A 24,504-nucleotide genomic window follows, 5' to 3' on the forward strand; every position below is an offset into this window, starting at 1 on the left:
AAATTCCCACTGCGAAGATTCTTATTTTGTTTGCAATATTTCAATAGTTTCTGTGTAACTTTTACTGAGATTAAAGCAAAATGTTATGTAAATTCACTGTTCAATTCATTCTGCCATTTATAGCACAAACGAATTAAGATGAACGCAAAAAAGTCATTGTAAACTAATACACGTTTCGCGGGAACTAAGGTGTTTTATCGGTATCTCGGGCTATTGACGAGAAATTTAGGAGTTGCTGATGATGTTCATACCCTTCCAGAGGTCGCTTGAGTCTTTCCGTACGAAGATATGAATGTAGATCGAATACTTTTGGGACAAACCTCGTATGTCCGACTAATATCCCACACTTTCGCGTTTCTTGCTACTTAACGACATTTATCACTTAAATCTTATTATTTAATCACATCTTCAACTATATATTAATTAATTTCTTGAATTGTGACGGTGTAGGCTGGTCATAGCCTGCACCGTGTATGCCTGCATTCTCTCTCCCAGGCGAAGGCACACGGCTGGCATCAAACGCACGTTATTTTAACGTGCCTGATGCCTGCCTCTTTATTTTCAGCAACGCACGAGAACAGAAGGCGAAGCCATAGGCGCGACGACGCGATCGAGCATTGGGAGTGCGAGAGCGAGAGAGAGAGAGAGAGAGAAGCAATATATGAGTCTAGTGGTTGGGCTTGGCGCGCGGCACTTGTCGCGACTGGCATTGCCGCGTGCCGCCGATTAGGAGGCGAGTGGTGGGAGAAGGCGTGAGAAGCCGGCTCTCACGCACTCGCGACAGTGAGTGACGCGACGCATGCGAGTACAATCGGCCGCATTAACTTGAGTGTTCGTCGCCGTGAAGCCTGCCCTTTTGTTCAGCCAAGCAGCCAGTAGTCTTCCTGCAGATTAGCCGGGCCGGTTTCTCTGCCATCAACAGCGGCAACAGGTTCTCCTGCCAAAACCGCCAGCAACGCAGCAACCAACAGTCTTCCTACCAAGCCGCCGGTGGTGCATCTGCAAGACTGCCAGCGACAGCAACATCCGCCAGCATCGGTCAGGTTATTTGCTCTTCTCCCTCTTTGCATCTCTCTTTTCCTCGGCGATTTCACGGTTCGTGTTGCTGCGCCAGGCTTCCCCAAGCCGGCGTAATTTCCGGCAGTGCTTTAGTTTTATTTTAGAGTATAAGTTGTCGTTTGAGCCGGTTAATGAGACGGCAAGGCGCTCACGTGCCGGCCGTCTTATTTAGATTAAGCGACGATCTGTTGTATTGGCATAAGTGAAATTGTTTAGTTCGTTAGCACTTATGATAGTGTGGTTGTAATAAAGGATGAGTTTCTGGAATATTGTGAAAGTTATTTGCATGCACTTCTCCTTCCTGCTTTGCTAGGAGCGACACACCGCCTCCCTTACCCTCCCCTTAAATAATTCGGTAATAGTAGCGAAATTGTTGGCATTGAAGGCCCACGCTATTACAGAATATACAAAGTTATTTGATATAGTTTACGATAAAAATATTTAACAAAAACAGAGCTGTAACAAAAAGATGTATGTGCCTTCTAACGATGTTTTATCTGAAATTTATTATTCTCAAATTTTGTATCCTTACCGTCAATTTTTCAAATTTTTTAACGAATAAAAATATTGAATGTTTGTGTATGTTTTCAATTTTCAGAAAACAATAAATATTCGGATCAATTAAGGAATGATAATAAGTTGTACAAAATGCAGAAACAGACATTATGTTATTCTCAACCTGAACTTCCGCCAGTAGGAATTAATAATCTAACATGTATGAAATTGAATGAGCGAACGGGTTTATCATTTTCACAACCTATATACGTAGAAGATTTATTAGTTTCCAGTCAACTCCAACCGATCAATACTCAAGCTAGTCAGGTAAATTAACATGCTTTCGTATAAATGTATTTATATTCAAAATATTTCATATGAATCTTATCATTTCCAGGGTTCTTTTCAAAATTTAGTTCGACGAATGACACGATTTTTCGTGACAACAAATTGTCAAAAAACTGTAAAAATAATAACAGAATGTTTAGTAAGAGAAAACTACAATTATCGGATTAATGATATTGGAACGGTAAGAAGTAACGTACTTTAAAAAATTTATATTTTTATAGATATTTAGCTCAAATTTCTTTTATATACATGAGAAATTCTTTGTCAAATGGAACAAAGTTCTGTCTAAGATTCACATGGATGGTTTTTAGCTATCAAGGGCTCAAATTGAACCTTATCAACGCCCCTTCATGAACTCACATGGCCTTTTCGAAAATGTTAATATGATGGCTCAATATGGCGATCATAAAAATGGAAACCTCAAATATATAAACTTGTATAAAAAATTTTTAACGTTCTATTCAATTGATTAATGCTTCAAATTGTGATATTTGGCATTCCTATAGGGTTAACAAGGTAAAATGATGAAATTCCAAATGGCTGATCCAAGATGGCGGCTAAAATAAAAAAAATTGTCGATATTAAAAAAAACATTGTCAGATAGATACCAAATTGAACCTGCGGAAGTTTTCTAAGTCGCTAAATAAGAATCCGTGGTAAGTTTTGCTAAATTCAAAATAGCGGATTCAATATGGCGTTAACACATCCTCAAACCCAGCTAAATTAAAAATAATTAAGCATAATCGTCTTGTTGATGAACACATAACTGCTTTCATGGTAACTAAATAAAAATCTGGATTTCGACTTTCACAATTCACAACAGCGTATCCAATATGACAAGCATCTTGAAACCCAGCTAAGTATACAATCGATTATAATCGTATTGTCAATAAACGTATAACAGTTTTTGATATCACTGACAAGGAAACCATCCCAACTCGACCTCACCGATTTTAATAATTTTTTGATATGTTGAGTAATCAAAAAACTAAGAAACATGTATTTTGTACCATTTCTTTTTGTATCGACAGTAACTTTTAACAGTAGAAAGCCGTTTGCGACGGGACAAAGGGAGGGGAAAAATAAATGTGTGCTAAAGACAAGACAATTCTTTCTCCGGCCTCAACCGGTCGCCAGCGGCGCAGTCAGCCGATAATATGTGCAGCTTTTATTTGTTTGAGTTGGGCGCTAGCTACCGTGCTCCCGAGTTAGTAGAGCAGGTAGCGCTGCAACATCGGCTGTCGCGGGGGAACGGATTGACGATGCGGTGATGGTCGATCAGCGTTCCCTTCCTGGTCACTGGGGTTTGTCGGATGGTTTCTCCGTTGTCTCCTTCCTCGTAGTCACCGTCGTGCGCCGATCTCGCGCGCAAGCACCTATGGGAGATGAAAGAGGGAGCGCCAAATCCTATACGGGATCGTTCGAGAGAATACCGAACGGAAGAAGAGCGGACAACGGGTGGTTTTTAGCCACCCACGGCTGCGGTTCGTCGGTTAGTCGGTGTTACTCGGGGCACGAGGCTCTCGCCTCGGGAGCGGGTACATCGGATGGCGTCTTCTGGACGCCTCGTTGACAGGCCAATAGATAGGAGAGGTCCCCTCCGGTTTATCGTCGACTGGTGGCGTAGTTCGCACGACAACGGTCATCATCGGAATGGCAATAAATCATACGTGCGTGCGCGCACGCTCGATAATCTCAGGACCGACCGTGAAAGCTACAGGGGATGAGGTGGTTAAGCGGGCAAAGTCAATAAGAACAATAAATTAATATGGACTCGAGTTTATTAAACCAATTCAAGAAATCCCCGGGTCAATCCAAGGTCAATCGCTCGCGATGGTCTACCTTATCTAATCCAGTAGAGGTAGGAGTGGCGCACCGCGACGCGACGTCGACTTGGGCGAACGATAGTTGATGCGAACGGTCTCGATGGATTGCGAACGCGCAGTTATGCAATATCCAAATTATCTACTTCGCGCACTAAAGCTCAGGAATTTATTCAAGTAAACACACACGCGCGGAATCGGTTAGTCGAACGAAGGTCAGACGCGACTCGCGTAATATATCCGATCGGCTTCACAAATAACTTCGTTAACGCGCGTATGCGATTCGTCGCCCGCGCGAAGGTTGCGAAGGTTATTCGGCAATCAACGGACAACTACGCAACGAATCTAGAACAACTAGCGTACACGGGTGAATCGGCGGTCACGCGAAGGTCAGGCTTTGTCTAATCGCAACCTACGGGAAAGTCGTTCCAAGAAATCGGCAATAACTACGTGTACGCGGACAATCTTACGTTACTCGTAAAACGGGGGAAAAGCTCATTATCAATTAGCAAATCGGTAAGGTTAGGCGAAAATTTTACGGCACATAAACGCGCGCGTGAAGAATCCGCCTTCGGACACTAAACGGAACAACGGCGCAACAAAGAAATTCGCCCGGAAGGTCAGCGAAGAAAATGCGCGCACAAGTGAATCGGTCGGACGCGCGAAGGTCATACGGCACTCCCGTAAACGCGGACGTTCAGCAATCACGCGATCTAACAAAAAAATAAGCGTACTTACTCGGGCGCCTTTGTGACACAAACGCGACTACGGCCACCGCCGCTAATGCCGCCGTAGCTACCGCTACTGTAGCTGCCGCTGCTGCTGCCGTCGCTGCTGTTGCTGGTTACCGCTGCTTGCTGGGCTGCTGTTTGCTGCTACTGCTACTCACTGCTCACTCTGCTTCGCTACTTACTCTATCTGCTTCGCTGCTTACTCTGTCTGCTTCGCTGCTTACTCTGTCTGCTTCGCTGCTTCCTCTGCTTCGCTGTTTACTCGGCTTCGCTGCTCACTTTGCTCACTCGTGGATTTATGTGGCTGGTCGGCCCCAGCACTCGGCGGGTACTCGGGTAAAGGTCCTCTGGTCGGCACCAGGGCTCAGTGAGTATTCTGGTCGGCACCAAAGTTCAACGGGTACTGGGGCGGCGTTTTTTGGCGACGCGCCGCTTCTCTTAGCTCATCTCCCCTTAACAATTGGTCGGCTTGTTGCTAAGCCGGATGTCAGCGCCGTCTATATCGGTATTTTTAGCCCGCGTAATTTTATCATTGGTCGCGTCTTGGCGCTTAATTTCCCTACTGGTTGCGAAGATAGCGTCGGTTTCATTCTATTTGTCTAGCTACCCTTAAGCTGATAACGATTGGCTAATCCGTTAGCGTCGCTTGCCTATCCTTGTCTATCTACCGCTCGTTGGTCTTACCGATTCTTCTCACTCGCGTCCGATCGGTCTCATATCGGTTGTCTCGCTCGCTCTCACGCGCTCGTTTGCCCCTACTTTGGTCTAGCCAGGTTTGCCTTAGTTAACGGAGGCTTACGATCAGCTGATCCCAGCTGGAATCTTTAAGGGCTTCCAGCTTCCTAGGGGAGTGTCGGACCGGGCCGTGAGTGTGCAAGGGGTTGTACGCGAGCGTAAGGGTCGTGCGCATCGGTCAGGAAGACTTCTGGGGATCATAGGTCGCGAGATCTGGACATGCGTCGGCGGGTGTATGCGGCATTCCCAAAATTTTATCCTCAAAATCGTTTTTTTATTACATCTTAGTATCTAATGAATATTTTTTAATAACCAAGTGGAGAATATTTGCTGTCAGAAGTCTAAGATATTAAGCATATTTATGGTCTAGGAGGTTGTAACTTTCATTTTATATACTTTTAGACTAGATTTTTATTCATTTGTGCCTTGAAAACCACGGTACGAACTCGAAAAAATTTAGAAAAATATTTCTGTTTACTATATCAAATATTCATGCTAACGTTTTACAGGATTTCTTAAATATAGACGCTGCCAAACACTGTTAATAACCCCTTCAAGTAGTAGACCGTATTTAGTGATTAAACGTTAACTTTTTCCTTAAGATTTATTTGGAACAGAATATAATTTATACCAAAATTAAGTATATTGTATATTTTGTGATGGTAAACGTCGAATTAGCGCTAATAGCCTAACCTACTGGCTGCCTGCGGAGGCAGCACTTACCGGTAGACGAAAAATGTAATGAGGGAATTCGGCACGTGACGAGGCGGAACGCGCGCCATTGAAAACGAACCAGTGAACGATTAGCCATCGAAACGCTTAGCCGAAAATGCAAAATCAGCTACCGATACGTTAGCCGGAGAGTCGAGGATCAGCACCCGATCGCTAAGCTGTGCGAAAGAGATTGTCGTTGTTCCCGAGCCATCCTGAGTGTCAACACGAGCTGACCCGGACCTGCAGGAGTCGTGCTGTATCCTGAAGGAATTGAGTGCGTGCGAGCGTGCGAGAGTGTGCGAGTGAGGAGTTTCGCCATCGAAGGCGAAACCAAAACACGCGAGTTACCTCGAAGCGATAAAGACAGACTTTGCCGTAACCGGAGTGTGAATTTGTGCTCCTGGTCTTCGTGCGACTGCTAAAAAGGTAAGCTGGCCAGCTTAATTTCGCGGTCGCGATATAATTGCTACACGACTAATCCCTCGACTCGACAAAAAGCGTGCATGTAACATCTTGGCAAACAAAGAGCGGCGAGCGATCCGACACTGCATGTTGGTGTTGTGCGCGCGGCATGTAAACATAAACACGCGGGCCGAATATGATGTAATGTTACGAGGTAATAAAAGTTCTCGTATGTGATGTTAACAGTATCTTCGAAGTGTTCTTCTCGTATTTGTAGTTAGTTGGTTGACTGACACCCGTTCCCTCCTGCTCTCCGATTTTTGTGTTTGATGTAAGTAATGACGCACGCCCATCAGTATGATCACGCGAATAAATTAATTAAACGGAATACCCACCCCGTTACAATTTATTGCAATTGTAGTATTAAACGATCAGCCCTACACGTGGATTACCAAATATTCGATATTTGTGATGAATATTTTTCAATGAAACTGATTAAAAATTATTTCTTATAAGATTTATATTATTATTTTATTTTCATAGTTAAGTTACAGTATCTTTCTCCATAAACTGTTGACAATAATGATAATCTTCAAAAAAATGTTTAAAACATAATGATTTTTTACACCAATCACATCGTATAATAACAATATTGTTACATTCTTTTATTTCGCACTTTATATTGCAAGAATCTCCAAGACTAAACTCAACAAGATTTTCAAATTTATTCCGTTTTTCAATAATATAACTGTTTTCGTACCAGAAATATTTAAACATATTTTTAGATCTCGGTGAAGAAAGCTTATTATGAACTTATTATGCTATTATGACATACTATTATAACAATAGCATTTTTATCATGTTCTTTCCTCAATGTAAATTTAAATCATTTTTTTTATAATTTAAGCTTTATTAACTTTTTATACAGGTTATTTAGCTAACTAAATTGTATAATTGAATTATGAGAAGATACAAATGCATATGAACAAAGATACACATTAGATTACCATATCGATGAATTATACTTTTATGTTATATTTCTCATGAATATATAAACTATGCTAACAATTTCACTATTAGGCTGTCAGTCTAGGCCCTTAATATCCATCGGAAGAAATTGTTTGATTTTCTTTAGGACCACAACCATGCCTTTTTTTTCATTGTCATAAGTTGGGCATTGCCAAAAAACATGGTTGAAGTCCTGGATCTCGTGACCGCATTCGCAACTAGGATCGTCAATAACTTTGATCTTGGCCAGTGATGCTTTTAAGCTATTATGATTACTGAGGCTTCGACAAATCGCTACAAAATATTTTTGACTGTGGAAGTGTGAAACAAACAATGGTTTGGCGGACAGAATACATGGTAGTTTAGAAAATAGTCAAAACCTACTCGTATACTTAGGCCTCTATTTTTAATAAATTTCAATGTATGGTTTGTACATATATTTTTGAACAGTTATTTAAGATCGGAAAATGAAATGAAAATAGAGCAATTGGCTGCTGCTCTGCTGCTTCTTTCGCGAAAGTGTCTGCAAGCTCATTACCGTATAAATATACATGAGCAGGAATCCAGTATATTGTGACCGTAGCGTCTTGGCAACAGTTATTATTGAAAGTTATATTCTTTTTGAGTATTTCGAGGAGATGATAGTTCATATCGATCATGTTTTTAGGTTGGCTCCAGGATAGGACAGAGCTAAGCGAGTCTGTGAATATTTCTACATTATAATCAGTGTGCAACAGAGCAACATCTATGGCGTCAGACATGGTCATCAGCTCTGTCGTATATACAGAGGCTTTGTTTATACTACTTTTAGTTACAATCAAATTTCTCTCTGAGCATACACATGCACTATTCACTAAAGGGCTCCCCTCGCTTTTACTGCCATCAGTGAATAGTTTCATAGAATTAAAGTGGTCGAATAGTTGTTGAAATAATTGATTAGGGTTCGTACTATTTTTTAGTGTATATTTCTGTTCAACATTCATGCGTATGTGTGTTTTAATAATTGAATGATCACAACTGTATAGGTAAGGAAGCTCCTTAGCGTGAATCATATGTTTTGTACAAATAATACTTTTAATGCTTTGTTTGAGTACGTTAGTTTTCTTCTTACGATCCGTAATTATTTTCGGTATGTGTTTATTAAAAGTTTCTCTAACTATTGAGTTAAACGCACTAAATTTTTTGAGTAAAAAGTTTTTGCATGACCTTTCAGCTCTATACTCTAGCACTGTCAGTTTCGATTCGTAAAGTAAAATGTTGGTCGGAGTGTTCATTCTCGCACGGACAGTCATTCTGATGGCAGAGTATAGCAATTTTTCAAGCTTTTCTTTTTTCATTTTATGTATAGGATAAGGGAAAGGAAAATGCTAGAGTGATCTCGGTGAACTAATTTATTTAAAAATTCCCAACGTTTCGGAAAAATTAATTTTCCATTTTCAAGGGCTGAAAAAATTACAAGTGTTTAAAAGGTAGTATACAAAAAAAAATTGTTTACAAGCGCAAGAAGTACAAAAAACATACCTAGATAAATAAATAGAACACTATTCTATCACAGTCAAATTACAGTACAGAGCAATGCTACTCTGCTTGTCACAGGCGAAATTTATAAACGTATAAAAGTATTGCAACATTTTTCTTAAAAAGAATTATTTGTGTGTAGCGAGTAAAATTGTTCCACTTGTAGTTCGTAAAAGCAAGTGTTAAAACCAAAGAAAGCCAGTCAAAACAGAGCAGCGGTGGGGAGTGATGAGTGTGTATATGTATGTGAAGGACACACAAACATGACACTCACTGACAAAACCGCTACATACTTTTAATGAACCTCTTGTAACTCGATTTTAAATACAACGTATCATCTATGCGGTTTAATGTATGAGAATGTGAATAGATTTGCAACATTTCTGATATGCGAGTTTTTTCAACACTATTACGTTCAATATCTAAAACATTTAGTTTATTGAAATCTATTTCGTGACCAGTTTTTTTGACATGCATATAGAGAGCGGATCTCTCTGATGTGTTTTTTACGTCATTTTTATGTTCAGATATTCGCAGTTTTAATTTCCTCTCTGTCATTCCAATATAATTACTATTGCACTGTTTGCAATTAATTTGGTAAACTAGATTGCTTTTTTCTTTATGATCTAAACAGTCTTTGCCTAATGTGATAATTGAGTCTAGTTTATGACAAGTTTTGTTGATAATTTGTACATTGTGTTTTTTAACAATTTTTTTCTGTTTTTCTGTGAGATTCTTTATATAAGGCAAGACTAGCTTCGGAGTGTCAACTATTGATCTTTTTTTATTTTTACGACATTGTTCAATGACATCTCTGGTTTTATAAAATTCTAGTCTTTTTTTCACTTGTAACGAGATCACTCTAGCATTTTCCTTTCCCTCAACTTCAAGCGTGAACACCTTAGCCTTGTAATATCAATTACAAATTGATTTTATTTATATATGTATAGGATAAGTACGAGGGGGGGGGTCAATAAGTCTTTACAAAAAGAAGAAAAAAAAAGTTTTCCGTATGTAATTTTTTTTATTTTTCAACATAATCTCCTTGAAGGTCAATACATTTTATTAAACGGCTTTCCAGTTTTTTTAAGCCATCAGAAAAATATGATTTCTGAAAACCCTCAAAATAGGCATTTGTTTCGGCGATGACTTCTTCATTCGACGTGAATCGTTGTACGACAAACCATTTTTTGAGGTTAGGAAATAAGAAAAAGTCACTGGAAGCCAAATCAGGCGAATATGGTGGATGGTCAATTAATTCGAACTTTAAATCGTTAATTTTTGCCATCGAAACTGCACACGTGTCAACTCGAACATTGTTTTGAAGAAAGAAGCATTTTTTTTGTTCAAGTTGTTCAAGCATGTTTTTCTCTGATTTTTTCTTTCAGCTAACCTAATAATGACGCATAATATTGTCCAGTGACCGTCTGGCCCTTTTCCAAGTAGTCGATGTAGATGATTCCATACTCATCCCAGAAAACCATGGCCATAATCTTCCCAGCTGACTTTACTGTCTTTACCTTCTTTGGGGCTGGTTATCCTGCGGTAATCCATTGGTTGGACTGTTCTTTGGTTTCAGGAGTGTAGTGGTGTACCCATGTTTCGTCTGCAGTTACGAGCCGACGCCAAAAGTCTTCCGGATTACGACGTATGCGTGCCGAAAGAACCTCAGAGGTGACCACGCGGATTCGTTTATTTTCAACAGTGAGCAAACGCAGCACCCATCTTGCTGATATTTTTTTTACCCCCAATTTTTCATGCAAAATTGAAATGATTGTACCCTTTGATACCCCTGTGGCCTCAACTAATTCTTGTAATTTTAATCTTATATCACTCAACACCATTTGTTGACCATTTTGGGGGTACTCACTTCTACGGCGCGTCCTGAACGAGGTTCATCTTTTGTTGTTGTACGGCCGCTTATAAATTCATTTACCCAGTTATAAACAGTCTTAAACACAGCGGCAGACTTGCCATAAACGGCGTCCAACTCAACTGTGATTTCTTCTGGTGTATGGCCTTTCAAATGAAAATGTTTTATCACCGCTCAAAACCCTGTTTTTCCATTTTTCAAATAAACCAATAAGTTATTGTTCAACCAACGCTCACAAAAAAACGACTTAATGAATCGAGCTGAAACTTTGTACGATATCTAGTTAGTAGTATTGCTTGCCAAAAACATCATAATTTAAGCGTGACGAGTGCCATCTCTTGGATTTTTTAAAGACTTATTGACCCCCCTCGTAGATGAAGTTACCGTAGTCAATTATCGGCCGGACGTAGCTTTTATAAAAAGTTAAAAGGGTGGCATGATGAATCTGACAATATTTTGTAACGGAGAATCTCGGCTAGGTCGATTTCGTCCGTTTGGCTCTCGCAAATGTCCGTAAACCGCGCCAAGCTGAGAGTATGTGCGTGTGGTACGCACACTCATGCTTGATTTTTGTTTACGAGGTGTTGTATGCGGACTGAGCTGACGGCTCGAGCGATCGAGATGGCGCAGAAAAAGAGAGAGAGAGAAAGAGAAAGAGAAAGAGAGAGAGTGAGAGAGAGAGCGCTCTAGTTGAGGATCATCATGGAAAATTTAGAGAGTCTCTGCTAGGCTTTGGGCAGAGAAAATCGCACGCCGTGTCCTGAAGGATACCCGGTACCGGTGCGTGTCGATAACCGTCGAGGTGCGCGGTTGAACAGAAGGATAGTGGACAACAGAAGAACAATGGAAGCAACAACAACAGCAATCAACGAGCGGAACAACAGAGTAAGACAGCAAGATTGATAGAGCGAACGAGAGGACGAGCAAGAGGACAAACAGTGACCACAATAAATACCAGCGAGGCGGTCAGCGAGAAGGAGCGCACCAGTGACGTCACACTGCAGAGCGTTCTATCCGTCAGAGTGGTTGAAGGTCGAGGTCGGTACCGTGTTTTCTCTTGTTTCTCCCTCTTGCATGTTTGGGCGCCAACTAATGGGTGGTAGCGCGGCAGATCTGCTGGCTACCCCGTTGATAGAATAACGACGGAAAGTGTTTTGTTGGGCACTTGTTGTAATATTTAGTTTTAGACAGGAAATCGGCAGGCTGACTAGCCACCAATTCATCTTCTCGTTGGCGTTTGTTATTGTACCGCTCGTAGTGTATAGGCGTAAGATCGCCGTCTTGTAGTCGATTGTTGACGATGAAAGGATTAGTATATTTATTCGCCACTGTATCACTCCTCATCGCTATTTGGAATATATGCGTTTAACGTGGTTGTGCTCGATGCGTTATGCAGTCGTGGGAATGTCTTTTGCTTCTTGAATCCCCAAATAAATAATTTGTGCTGACAACCGTGAGCTACCCAGACGGAAACGGTCGCATATTCTTCGTTACAATTTAAATTACGGTTTTTTCGAGTACATGTCTTAAGTGCCTGTCAAATATTAATCCATAGTCAAAGTGTAGACTTAAGAACTTAACAGATTCAACAGAAGGTAACGCAGTGTCTAGCAAGGAAATTTCAATGTCACCTGGATTATAATCTAGTTTATTAAAGTGAACTAAGCTAGTTTTTCTTGGTACGACATCGAGACCTAGTAATCTCAACCTTTCTATAATAGTCTTGAGTGATTTTTCTAAGATATCTTTGGCTTTTTCAAGATCGTCTGATATTAAATAGACTACGAGATCGTCAGCGAATTGTATGTCAGAGATATTAGGATTCAGATCAGTCAACAAACCGGCAACGTATAATATGTACAGCAACGGGCTAAGCACTTCACCTTGCGGCAAACCTTTGTACAAATGTTTCGGTGTGTCAGGGTTTAATTCAAAGTAGAATAGTCTATATTAGGTTAGGAATTAGATGAATTTTAAGACTTTATTCGAGAAACCATTTTCGCTTAATAAAGCTAACAGAATATTAGTAAGAACATCGTTGAAAATATCGTACGAAGTTTTTCCAGATGCGAAATTTATACACACCAAGTGGTCGAATCTTTCCTGTTATTCCTGTTGGTATTTTTTGTACATTACCAATTTTATTTTTTGGCATCGTTTCCTCTCCAACTTTTTCGCATGTTAAATTATTAATTGTAAAAAATTTAAAAACAGTCGATGGCATCTATGAGTCACACCATTTAAAAGCTCTTGAAAAGACCTTTCAAAAGCGTTCCTGGACGACTCTACGTTAATTTTTATCAGAGACATTAGACTTTAAAGTTTTGACTAATTTTGCGGCGGAGGCCCAAAGTAAGTGACCAGCAGTGTATATTAATATTTTAATTTTTGTAATGTACAATAGTTTAATTAAAATTTTAATATTTATTATTTTGTCACGTTATCGTTATTTTTGAAAATATAACTACAATAATGATAATTTATTCCTCATAGTTGGAGAGGAATTGTTCTTTCGCATTACGATTTTTATATAAAACAATAATAATGATGGAATCCTGATGTGCTGAAGTAATTTTGAATAAATATTCAGAATCAGCGACTCGAAAAACGTACAGTAGATTCAGGGAAGCCCGAGTAGACTCCGTAAAAGTTTTTATAGCCCTGTGATAATTAGAAATAATAATTATTGTTATACAAATGATCGTAACGTAGATAATAATAATAATTATAGAAGTTTCTAATAGAACCTCAAATACATTATAATTTATTAATTCATTAAATAGGCATAAGTATTTAAAATAAAAAATTAATTTTTTATCACTAACATAAGTTATACCATCTGTAAGGGTGATTAATGATGCTCAAGGATGACTACTTAAATAATCCTGAAAAACATTAAAATCATATTTAATATAGCAAAAATAGAAGTACTTTATTATTTTATTTTGTCGAGTATTACAACATATCAAAAAATTATTTTGTAACCGCTATATTGAGCCATCATATTAACATTTTCAAAAAGGCCATATGAGATCATGAAGGAGCGTTAATAAGGAACAATTTCTGCTCCTGATCGCCAAAATCCATGCATATGAATTTTGGATAGAACTTTGTTCCATATAATAAAGAATTTCCCACGTGCATTTATCGATAAGAAGTTTAGCAACTTGTTGTGGGCCAGACGTGTGCTATACGAAGCCCTGTCCGATCGATCAACAATACTGCTGACAAAATATCTACGTCTATGGGTCTACGAAGAACAATGTACAGCTTAATACGCGGCTGAAAAACTCGAAAATAATACGGTTACGTGAGGGAAATCGTGAGAAATAAAAAAAATCAAGCACTTAACATAATGGAAAGCATGTAGTTAAAATTGTTGTTTAATGCAAGAAGCAGATCGTAACACATACAGAAGATAATCACAATGCAGCAGTAAGAAAGATACATTATGAAGGCGAAAAAGAGACGAACCCGGGAGAGGGATTTTTTTTATTTGATGCCTCTTTAATATTATTTACTATTAAGTAAAATATTATAATACATAAAATATTATGATTTGTAAATATCACATTTTCTTCAATATTTTCGATTTGGTAAAGGCATCACAATTAAAATATAAATAAATAAATTATAAATTTATATCACGTATGAACACAATCACAATGTTGTCACATACACTGCCATCGAACGACTTTTGCCCACCCTACACCAAAATTAGCAAAACTTCAAAGTTTTATATCTTGGCTCCAAAAAATGCCACAACAACCGTCGGGCTATGATTTTAAAGGTCATTTGTAGAGCTTTCGAAAAATTTTGGAATACGTACATAATTTTTCTTTTTTTATAGGTTGTGTAACGTCATAAATAAAATCAATTTTTTCCGTTTTTTCACTCGAATTTTAAAGTGATGTACTTTTGCGCGAAGATATCGGACAAGAAAACTACATATAACCTTCAAAAATTCTTTAGAAAAGATACAAAATCCATGTGTGAGAAAATTTCTTAAACCTATTTATCACAAGATATATATCGTTTTACAAAAAACTGACCTTTTTATAAAATTCGTTGTATTTCTGAATGTTGTGATTATAAAAACAAACTTTATTAGAAAAAAATGTTACGTTTTTCAAGGACTAACTGTCTATTAACTTGAAATATAAAAACAAACATTTTTTAGCGAAGCGTTACGAGCTTTCCGTGATAATTAACAAAAACATTTAATTTATGTACAGTTGCATGCAAAATTATCCGGCCAATCATAATTTTATAATTAACTGTGGTTGAAATAGTATAAAATAATAACTTCCATATACCATTATAAAACACATTTATTGTACTACAATATTAGTTAGATAATTAAATATAACAATCAATAATTTTTTATAACAAACACGAAAATTTTTTATACTTCATAAATATCCGGTCAAAGAGAAATTACTCAGTATATGTACAAAAAACTTAATAATAAATAAAAGGATTCACGTTGTTCATCAATATTTAGTAGCCATACCCTTTGCAGCTATCACGGCAGCACATCGGTGAGGCATCGATTCAATTAATTTTATAATTCGTTCTTGAGAGATATTTTGCTACTCTTCTTGAACTTTTTCCCACAAATCAGCTTTATTTGCACAAGTTTCAGTCGCTATTCTTAATTTTCATTCTTGCCATAAGTGTTCTATAGGATTTAAATCCGGAGATTGACTTGGTCACTCTAAAACTCGGACTTTTTTCTGAGTAAAAACTTGTTGAAGTTGCTGTGATCGATGTTTTGGATCATTATCCTGTTGAAAGATCCATGCTCTTGGCATATTTTTACGTACATAAGGCAGCATTATATCTAATATAATGTTCCTATACTTGGTAGAGTCTATAATGACGTCAATTTTGAAAATTGGACTAACGCCTTTCCAAGAGAAAGCTCCCCACAGCATGATGTTTCCGCCAGCGTGTTTCACAGATGGTGTTTGATATCGTGGATCATTTCTGGTACCTTTAGGTCCTCGAACATATCTTCTCCCATCGTTTCCAAATAAATTGATTTTAGTTTCATCCGTAAACAACACTTTTTTCCCCTGTCCTTAACAGTCCAGCTCCAACAGTTGCTTTTGCATGCAACTGTATTTGTTTTGTTATAGTTTGTTACTAGTGTTAAAAAAGTAGTCAGTCGTTGATGATTAGTATTAAAAAGTGTAGCTATATGTTAAAAAATATATAATTTATATGTTAAAAAATTAATTCATGTTATTAACAAAATATATTTGACGTTAGAAAATGAAAAGGAGTTGACAAATTAATATAGAAATTGTGTTATTTTCGTTGTTAATTTTCTTTTGTATTATATTGTAAGAGGGAGGTTATCTATCAAAATGGAAAATTTATTTAAGCACAAACTTCCACGATGTAGAGCTAACTGCCGCTCTGTTAAACACGTATAGTTGTACGTGTATTCGCCTTTACGTCAAATGACTTCGTTTAAGTGTCTTCTTTCCAACGAAGTTGAACTCATCTTAAGTCACTTGAGTTGTGACACTCGATGTATCTTAGGTGAGAGTGGCTTTATGCCTAATCCGATTAATCCCCTAGATGGAATCGGATTAAAACCTAAGCCTTTATAAATCGCTTAAGCTAATAAGAAATGAAATGACGAAATCGGCGAATGAAATTAACTGACTTTAATTAATAAAAAACGACAGTCTCTTATAGGCCGAAAAACTAACGCACGCGAACAGAATTTACAATGAATTATTAATATTGAGAGAGAGAGAGAGAGAGAGAGAAGATTCGAAAATTACTGTGAAACTAACGCTCGGCGCGAATACAAAAAAAATCGATATCGCGGTTGACAAAATACCGAATGGATTTTGTCATGCAATAATAACGGGAGGTGCACTACGGTGATCAGCCGTAATTGTTGATGAGGAAAATCAACTGCCGCTGATCCTCCTCTTAATCAGCTGCGCTGCCTCGCTCTCCTATCAGCTACAATTTTCTGCTACTAATCTGCTGCTGCTTGATGCAATAACTCTGTTGCACTCACGCACGCAAAATTGTCTAAGAAAACTTATTATGCGACGAAACACAGTGCAAACTAAACTCGGCGGCATTGTCGCGTAAACAGCTAAGGCGTAACTGCTTAATTCAAATGCTCGCGCGCTTCTCTCTCTCTCTTAATTGTTCAAACTAACGCACGAGTTACAGAATCGCGAACGGATCGATTAATTGAATCGACTACTGTCGCAGCCCCCTCCAAGTCCTGACTACCCGGGCAGGACGAATACCCGCGATTCGCCGCCATCGGGAACCTGAAAGATAAGAAGGAAAGGAACCAAATTAATCCAAACTCTCTTCTTTAATATAGTTATTTTATTAGCCCTCCAGGGCCTACATAATCTTTTGGCTACACCTGGCGCTCGATGTTTCGGGTAGCGCCAGTGTGTAGCCTTCTTCGGACACCGCTGGAAGTTGGTCACCCGCATATGTAGCAGACCCTCAATTGCGATCGGGACTGAGCAGCCTCCCAATCTTGTGTGGCCTGCGCAGCAGACCGAGGGGAATGCTGGACGCTGACTACCTGGGAGGCGGTTATGGTGACGACTCCCACCGTGGCGGTCGCACTTCCATCTTTCGACCTGACCACGATTGTGGTATCAGGAGCCACACGCCCGTCCACATGGACCGTGAGCATCGGTCCAGCACCAGTAGCTCCCAGGGCTCTCTTCTCCTGAGCCGGCGTCGGGAGCGCTGCGGGGACTCCTGTCCATTGCTCCTGCACCTGAGACTGGAGATCCTTGGCAAACCGCCAGGCACTCTCCACCTCGTTGATCTCCAGACGTACATGTCTGAAGTCGAGGAGGAGAGTGGGCTGCTCCGGGATATGGGGGTGGTTGCAGACCCCGTGCGATGCCCCACAGGTGTCCCTGGGTCCTGGGCACTGGCTCGCACTGTCCGACGTCTGGGGTACGCCGGACTTGAGGGTCTGCACCTCCTGGTCCACGGTGGACTTGAGACGCTTGACCTCTTCCTGGTCCTCCGTTTGGGTACTAGCGTCCCTACAAGCCTTCTTCGGGGCGACCCACGATGCGTCCCTGAGAACGTCCGCCACCGAAGCGTTGTGGCACTCCCTTCGGGTGGTTCCTTCCAACTGGACCCTGGTGAAGCTCCGCAGATTTTCTATCAACTGCGTCGCATCAGGGTCCAGCTGCAGATCTAATAACATCTGCGTGATCACCTCGAAGGTTTCTTCTTCAACGACGATTCTCCGGTCCATCTGAAACATCCAAAACAAAAAATCTCGGATGAAACTCCCTGCGGGAAAAAAACCCCTACTAAACGCCGCATCCCACCGAGTTATGCATTCCCTCGCGATTCCTTGCGGAAACGTCCTGGCCCTCGTCGGTTACCGTTCGGGTTTATCGGCCCAACCGTCCTTTGCACGACGGCACGGTCTTTCGAGGCCTACCTCTCCCTCTAGATTCCTTTAAGGGAGAGTTGTTGCTTCTTACTTGACCGGTGACCGTCTCTGGGACCTTTCGAGATCGACTTCGACCTCTCTTACTTGGGGCAAATACCGGCAAATCTAACGTCTCGGTGGGATCATTATCTACGACTGTGGGGGCTGCTAATTCGATCCGCTAGCTCGATAAATCCCTCCCCGGATCTTCACACGCGTTCGCGAATTCGTTCGCCTCCAACGATTGTTCCCTTTGCGGCTGGCGAGAATCGATGACTTCCTCGCTTTCCTCATCATCACCCGGACCGTAGTGCGGTTTAAGGTCTTTGGCATGGAAGAGCTCGGGCAGGATCTCCAGCTGATTGCCTAGTCTGTACGTGTTGGAACCACAAACCTCTTCAATCACGTACGGACCGGCATATTTCGGTGCCAATTTGGCTGAAATGCCTTGGGCAGTTGTTCCTCTTCCAATCCCAATCTCCAACCTTGAACTCGGGTTGCCGTCTCTTCCGGTTATAATAAGCCGCCTGACGCGCAGCTTCCTCCTTTGACTTGGAGTTGGCCCTCTCCCATAAATTAGGGAGCTTTTCCATATGTTCAGCCCAATCTACCACAGCTTGACCCTCCGAACACTCAAGGGCCTGCTGATCTTGGGTTCTTCTGAACGTCAAAGGAGGTACTTGCTGACGCTCAAACATGAGCATCGCAGGACTATATCCAGTGGCGCTATGAGTTGCCGAGTTCAACGCGAAGTTGAACTCTGACAGGTGTTCGTCCCAGCTCTTATGATCACGGCTTACGTAAGACGTGATCATGGTTTTGAGTGTCCTGTTTACTCGCTTGGCTTTCGATTCGCTTGGCGACGATACACGGGAGTCAAGGCGCGCTGGATGCCGTTCGTCTGGAGGTATGAATCGACTTCCTGATTCTTGAATTCGGTTCCATTATCCGACAAGAATACCTCGGGCGCGCCAAACCTAGTGACAATTCTCTCGTGTAATTCCCTTGCGATTGTCTTCCCATTGGCTTTGCGTATTGCAACACACTCTACCCAGCGAGTAAACAAGTCTACAAAGACTAAGATGTACTCAAAACCTCGAGAGCTTTTGGGAAATGGACCAGTGATATCACCGGCCATCATCTGCCAGGGTCGTGACACTTGTCTATGACCCATCAGCCCGCAAGGTGCTCTTTGTTCCACCTTGCACTGCTGACATATCGGGCAACTCTTTACGTACTCTCTGACCTGATCATACATCTTAGGCTAGTAGTACAAGTGCCTAGCCCTGGAGAACGTACGCTCTCGTCCTTGATGTCCTACCGTAGGAGCATCATGAACTTCCTGGAGCACCTGGTGCCTTTTCTTCCTAGGCACCGCAAGCTTCCACGCTTCATCATTGTCGATGGACCCTTCACCGCCCTTATCAGGCTGATAGTTATACAGCCTCCTTCCCTCTACCTTCCAAGTGGGGTGAGAGTGTGGATCTTGACATACTTCCTGGTATTGTTGCAAATACCAGGCGTCAGTGGTCTCCGGCCTACTATTTATGGCACTCACTTCAATCCCGTCTTCCTCATAGGTCGTAGACATTGAGATCCCCCCTTCGATATTCAATATCGAAGACATTGCCTTGCAATGCTAACGCCCATCGCGCTAGTCTTCCCATGGGATTTGTCATATTGTGGAGCCATTTCAGGCAATTATGATCAGTGATGACCCTGAAGTGATGCCCTTCAATGTACGGCCGGAACTTTCCAATAGCCCATACCACTGCCAAGCACTCTTTCTCGGAGACCGTATAATTCCTCTGAGCGTTGTTGAGTGATCGGCTGGCGTATTCTATTACACGCTCCTCTCCATCGACATCCTGCGTGAGGACTGCCCCGATCCCACTGTCACTGGCATCAGTTTGCAGTATAAACTGACCGTTAGGATCGGGCGATTGCAGTATTGGGGCGGAAGTTATCGCGTCCTGCACCTTGTGAAAGCTCGCTCTTGCTTCTCCTCCCAAGAGAAACGTACATTCTTCTTTGTCAGGCGGTTTATAGGTTCAGCGATCATGGCAAAGTCGGGTATAAAATGTCTATACCACGAGGTCATTCCCATGAATCGCTTCATCTGTTTGACAGTCCGGGGTGTCGGATATTCCAATATCAGTCGTATCTTCTCGGAATCTGGTCTTACTACGTCCTGGTTCACAAGAACTCCCAAGTACCTGACTTCCGTTTTGTAGAAGTGACTTTTGGCTGTGTTAATAGTTAGGCCCGCACCCAGAATTCTCTTTGATACCATTTCTAGGTGCCGCTTATGCTCCTCAAAGGACGACGAAACCACAATTACGTCGTCGAGATAAGAAAAAGCGAATAATTCATATCCGGGCTTATCACCTTGTCCATCAACCTCTGGAAGGTCACTCCTGCGTATGACAGTCCGAAGGGCATTCTCTTGAATTGAAAGTGCCCTAATCCAGGTACTGTAAACGCTGATATCGGACGCGATTCTTCCTTTAGGGGAATCTTATGGTACGCACTGCTCAAGCCCAGCGTAGATATGAACTTTGCATCCCGTATTCGTCTTAGGATGTAATTCATATATGGCAAAGGATAGGCATCAAGTTTGGTAATTGCATTTACCTTTTGATAATTCATGCAAAACCTATATTTTCCATCAGCCTTCTTTACCATTACCACTGGACTTGACCATCCGTTGGTCGCTGGTTCAATTACATCTTTTTCCAGCATATCCTTAACCAGCGCATGCATATCCTCTCGCACTCTATCAAAAACTGGGTAGTACTTCTCTTTGATGGGTCGAGCACCTCCAACATCTATTTCGTGCTCAACCCCCACGGAACAGCCTAAAGCCTCACCTCTATGAAGAATCAATCTTCTAACGAGGTCTTCTATTTCCTCCAGCTGTGTCTCCGTGGCCTCCCACAGTCCTACCGGTGCGAGAAATGCCGTACCATTAATTCCAGCCACTTCCATTGGTACTTTAACTTGGGCGTCCTTAAGCCATAATTCATTTTCATTGGGATCCAAAACTGCGCGGAACTCTCTTATAAAGTTCGCGCCTACGTAGTAGTCATCCGTGAGCAGTGGCGTAATGGCGACTCTGATTTCTTTCGTGATTCCTCCTACTTTAAACGGAAACATCACGTGACCACTTATAGGGCATGGGCGTCCATCAACGAGCCTTGCATCGCCCGCCCTGGTCACATTCAATCCAAGTCCCATCTCCGATGCCAATCTTAGCCCTAATTAACCCATGACCGTGGATGAGGCGCCGGTATCATAGTGTGCTCTAATTTTAAAGTCATCTATGTCTATCCGCAACCACCACCTGGTCTCATCCTCTGGGTCATATACATGAGTCGCATCTTTTTCTCTCTTCGTCGTGCTTTTCAGCGGCTTTTTTCCTTCCGTTGCTGCGACGACGATGGGCTTGTTTCTACTCGTGGATTCCTTCGGCAGAGGAGCTTTTTGTGTGCAGAGGCCCGAACCTGTAACGGTTCTATCTATGAGCTAGTTTATTATATCATTGAATCACCGCAACCCGTCAAACGCATCTATCTGTTTACTCAAATCAGCACATTAAACGGCGCCACCTCACCGATTATTTGATTGTATTAGTACAAGAGTCTAATTTCATAACCAAAATAAGAAACGTGACGTCACAAAGTAATAGATATAGATATAATGATTTTTGTTATTTAAGAAAAATATGTTAATTAGAGGTAATTTTAATATAACAAAGTATTTCTTATATAGATTTTAGTACATAGATTCAGAATATAATAATAAAAATTGTGTTTAATTATTGAATAATAATAAATTTCAATATGCAAAATTAATTAATTTATTACTCTAAAAATATAATTTATTAGAAAGATGTAAATAATTCATATGCAAAATGAATAAGTAAAGAACATGAGTAAGAATTGGTTTCATTAATAACAGCTGGATAATAACTGTTATTAATAAATAATTAATAATTTATTTAAACAATAAGTTGTATATAGAACGAAAGCATTAATTTTATACTAAATAATTATAGCTATATAGTTTATGAATCTTAGATAATTAATCTAATAATTGTGTTATAAGATTACAGAAAAAACTGTCACAGATATGAAAATTATTATAATTCAAATGTTATTAACTAATTTAAATATTTCTTTTTAGAAAATACTTTTAAAATTAATCAACTATAAAGTTATATAAAAAGTTAACAATTTTCTATTGTAAAAATTGTAATATTACATTAACTAACTTTATTAGTTAATAACTTTTGACGACACTAATAGCGATAATTATATATTGTATTAAATCAACAAATAACGAATTTAGTAAAGATCACATGTATTAAAAGCTCATTATTAATGTTTATTTACTTGTAAATTAAAATAATTCATTTCTCAAAATTCGCGAATGTTTCTCGAATATTCGAAAACTTCTCGAAGAAAATGCTCCTGCGAAAATAGGCGGGAAGATTTGTGTATAAATACGCCCACTATTGCACAGGCTGGCATTCACTTCTAGCCTTGCAAAGTGAGCGCATGAGTCTGAATAAACTTGGCTGATACCTAAATTCTTTCTCTCATTGTGATTAACTGTGCAAGACATTTCCTTTCCTATAATTCGAGCTCAACTTATAGAACATATCGCGCTATAAGAAACTTGGGCCGAATTATATTCTATCCAAGAAAGACTTTAGCTATGCTTATGGGACAATTCGCACCTTAAGAAACTAGGGCATAGTCTGATTTTCCTTCAAACATTATACATATTTATTATATATTTGATTTATCAATTTGTGATTATTAGTGGAGTCTATTTGATCTATCTATTTATTTTTTCAACAAGTAGAGTAACTTTATTGGAAACAAATTCTTACTCATTAGCTAAATACGAGAGTTCGAATTATTATTTATAAGTGATACGAATATCACAAACCTTTCAGGTCTTCGGGTTGTTCGATCCTCACATCAATCGAGTCTTCCCCCTCCTCTACAACCTGTATATGGCCACTTGGTCCTTCCAGGATGACCACTCCCCTATTCTGCCGAGGGCTGGCATCGGGCTCGATCGCCTTCTGCTCCAACGTACCGCTAGGTCCTTGGCTCTCTTGATGCCCTACCAGGACCTGTTTGGATCCCTGGGTCGCCGACAACTTGTTGTTTCCCATCGACGACCCGCAGCGAGAGGTCGAATCTACAGGAGGCGCGAAGATGACCTCTTCTCTTCGCTCTCCTTGCCGTTTCCCTTGTTGCAGTCTGGGCAGAATTTACGACTAAATCCCAGTTTGTCACAAGCGGAACACTGGAGAAGCTTGGTGAAGTCGCTCTTTCGCCTCTGTCCTTCTCGCCGCTCGCCAAGAGACCTGAGAGAAGGAGAATTTTTCCTTCCCCCATGCTATCGGCTTTTACGCTGTTCTGGAGGGCTGTCTTGCCTTTTTTTGGCCAATTTGCGTAAAATCCGCTCAATGCCCTCCAGACGCTCCTCCATCTTCTTATCAGAAGTGGAAGCTTACGTAGCCGATACCGTCGCTTGTTCTGTAGGCCTCCTGGCAGGGTTCTCCACGCCCTGTCCGCACTGCAGGTCTCCCTCCTTCTTCGTACGCGCCTTCCCTTCTCTGGCCATTGCAGCGGTTTGGGATTTACTACCAGCTGTTCTTTTGCTCGGCTGGTAGGCGTGCAGAGGGAAGATCGTCGAGTTGAGGTCTGCGAATACCCGTAGACGACGACCGTAAGATAAGGTGTTTTGTACTTCGGTCGCCCTCCTGTTAAATTCGGTATATGTCCCAGAGACTGAGGCAGAGTGTTCCAGAGGCGGGTACTTATAATTTAGAAGAACCTCTTAGTCACCTCTGTCTTCATCTCTGCAACCCTCAGATCCGCCTGGTCCACCTTATCCGGATACTTTGACTTATGTTCTTTCAAGAACACAGCTAGGTACCCTGGCTTCTCCATTTTTATACATTTTTATATAAGTAGGGATGTAAAATAATTCCTGCGTATGTCCGTACGTAGCCAACCCAAACTTTTCGTCAATGGAGAGACAGTTTCATCGCGCGGGATATCGAAAATGTACATCACACATGCATTACTCAGTCTCTGTAATCTTACGCTCCACTCCGCAAAAGCCTCCAGACACAACACTATACAATAGTCGATGTGCGGCTGCACCAACGACTTCACTAGTCTACGCCTGAGTAGCTCCATTGTGTATGGTTTGATAAATTGTTAAATATACGTAGATATAATTTATATTATATAGCTAGATATAATGATGGAGCTCTCCTGACCTTACCCGAGACCCGATCTATATTTTGTCTCCAGC

General features: G+C 40.7%; 1 protein-coding gene across 3 annotated transcripts in view; it reads left to right on the forward strand.

The window, feature by feature from the left end:
- The window catches only part of LOC131669299 (serine/threonine-protein kinase grp), a 493,024-nt gene that overhangs the window by 333,427 nt on the left and 135,093 nt on the right, over window positions 1–24,504 (forward strand). For all 3 annotated transcript variants that reach the window (XM_058944280.1, XM_058944204.1, XM_058944124.1), the window contains 2 exons: window positions 1,658–1,881; window positions 1,952–2,083. In XM_058944280.1, coding sequence (XP_058800263.1) covers window positions 1,658–1,881; window positions 1,952–2,083 — 356 coding nt within the window. The remainder of the gene's footprint in view (window positions 1–1,657; window positions 1,882–1,951; window positions 2,084–24,504) is intronic.

Source organism: Phymastichus coffea, unplaced genomic scaffold, assembly GCF_024137745.1.
Source record: "Phymastichus coffea isolate CEN01 unplaced genomic scaffold, Cenicafe_Pcof_1.1 PCOF00001, whole genome shotgun sequence".
NCBI lineage: Eukaryota > Metazoa > Arthropoda > Insecta > Hymenoptera > Eulophidae > Phymastichus > Phymastichus coffea.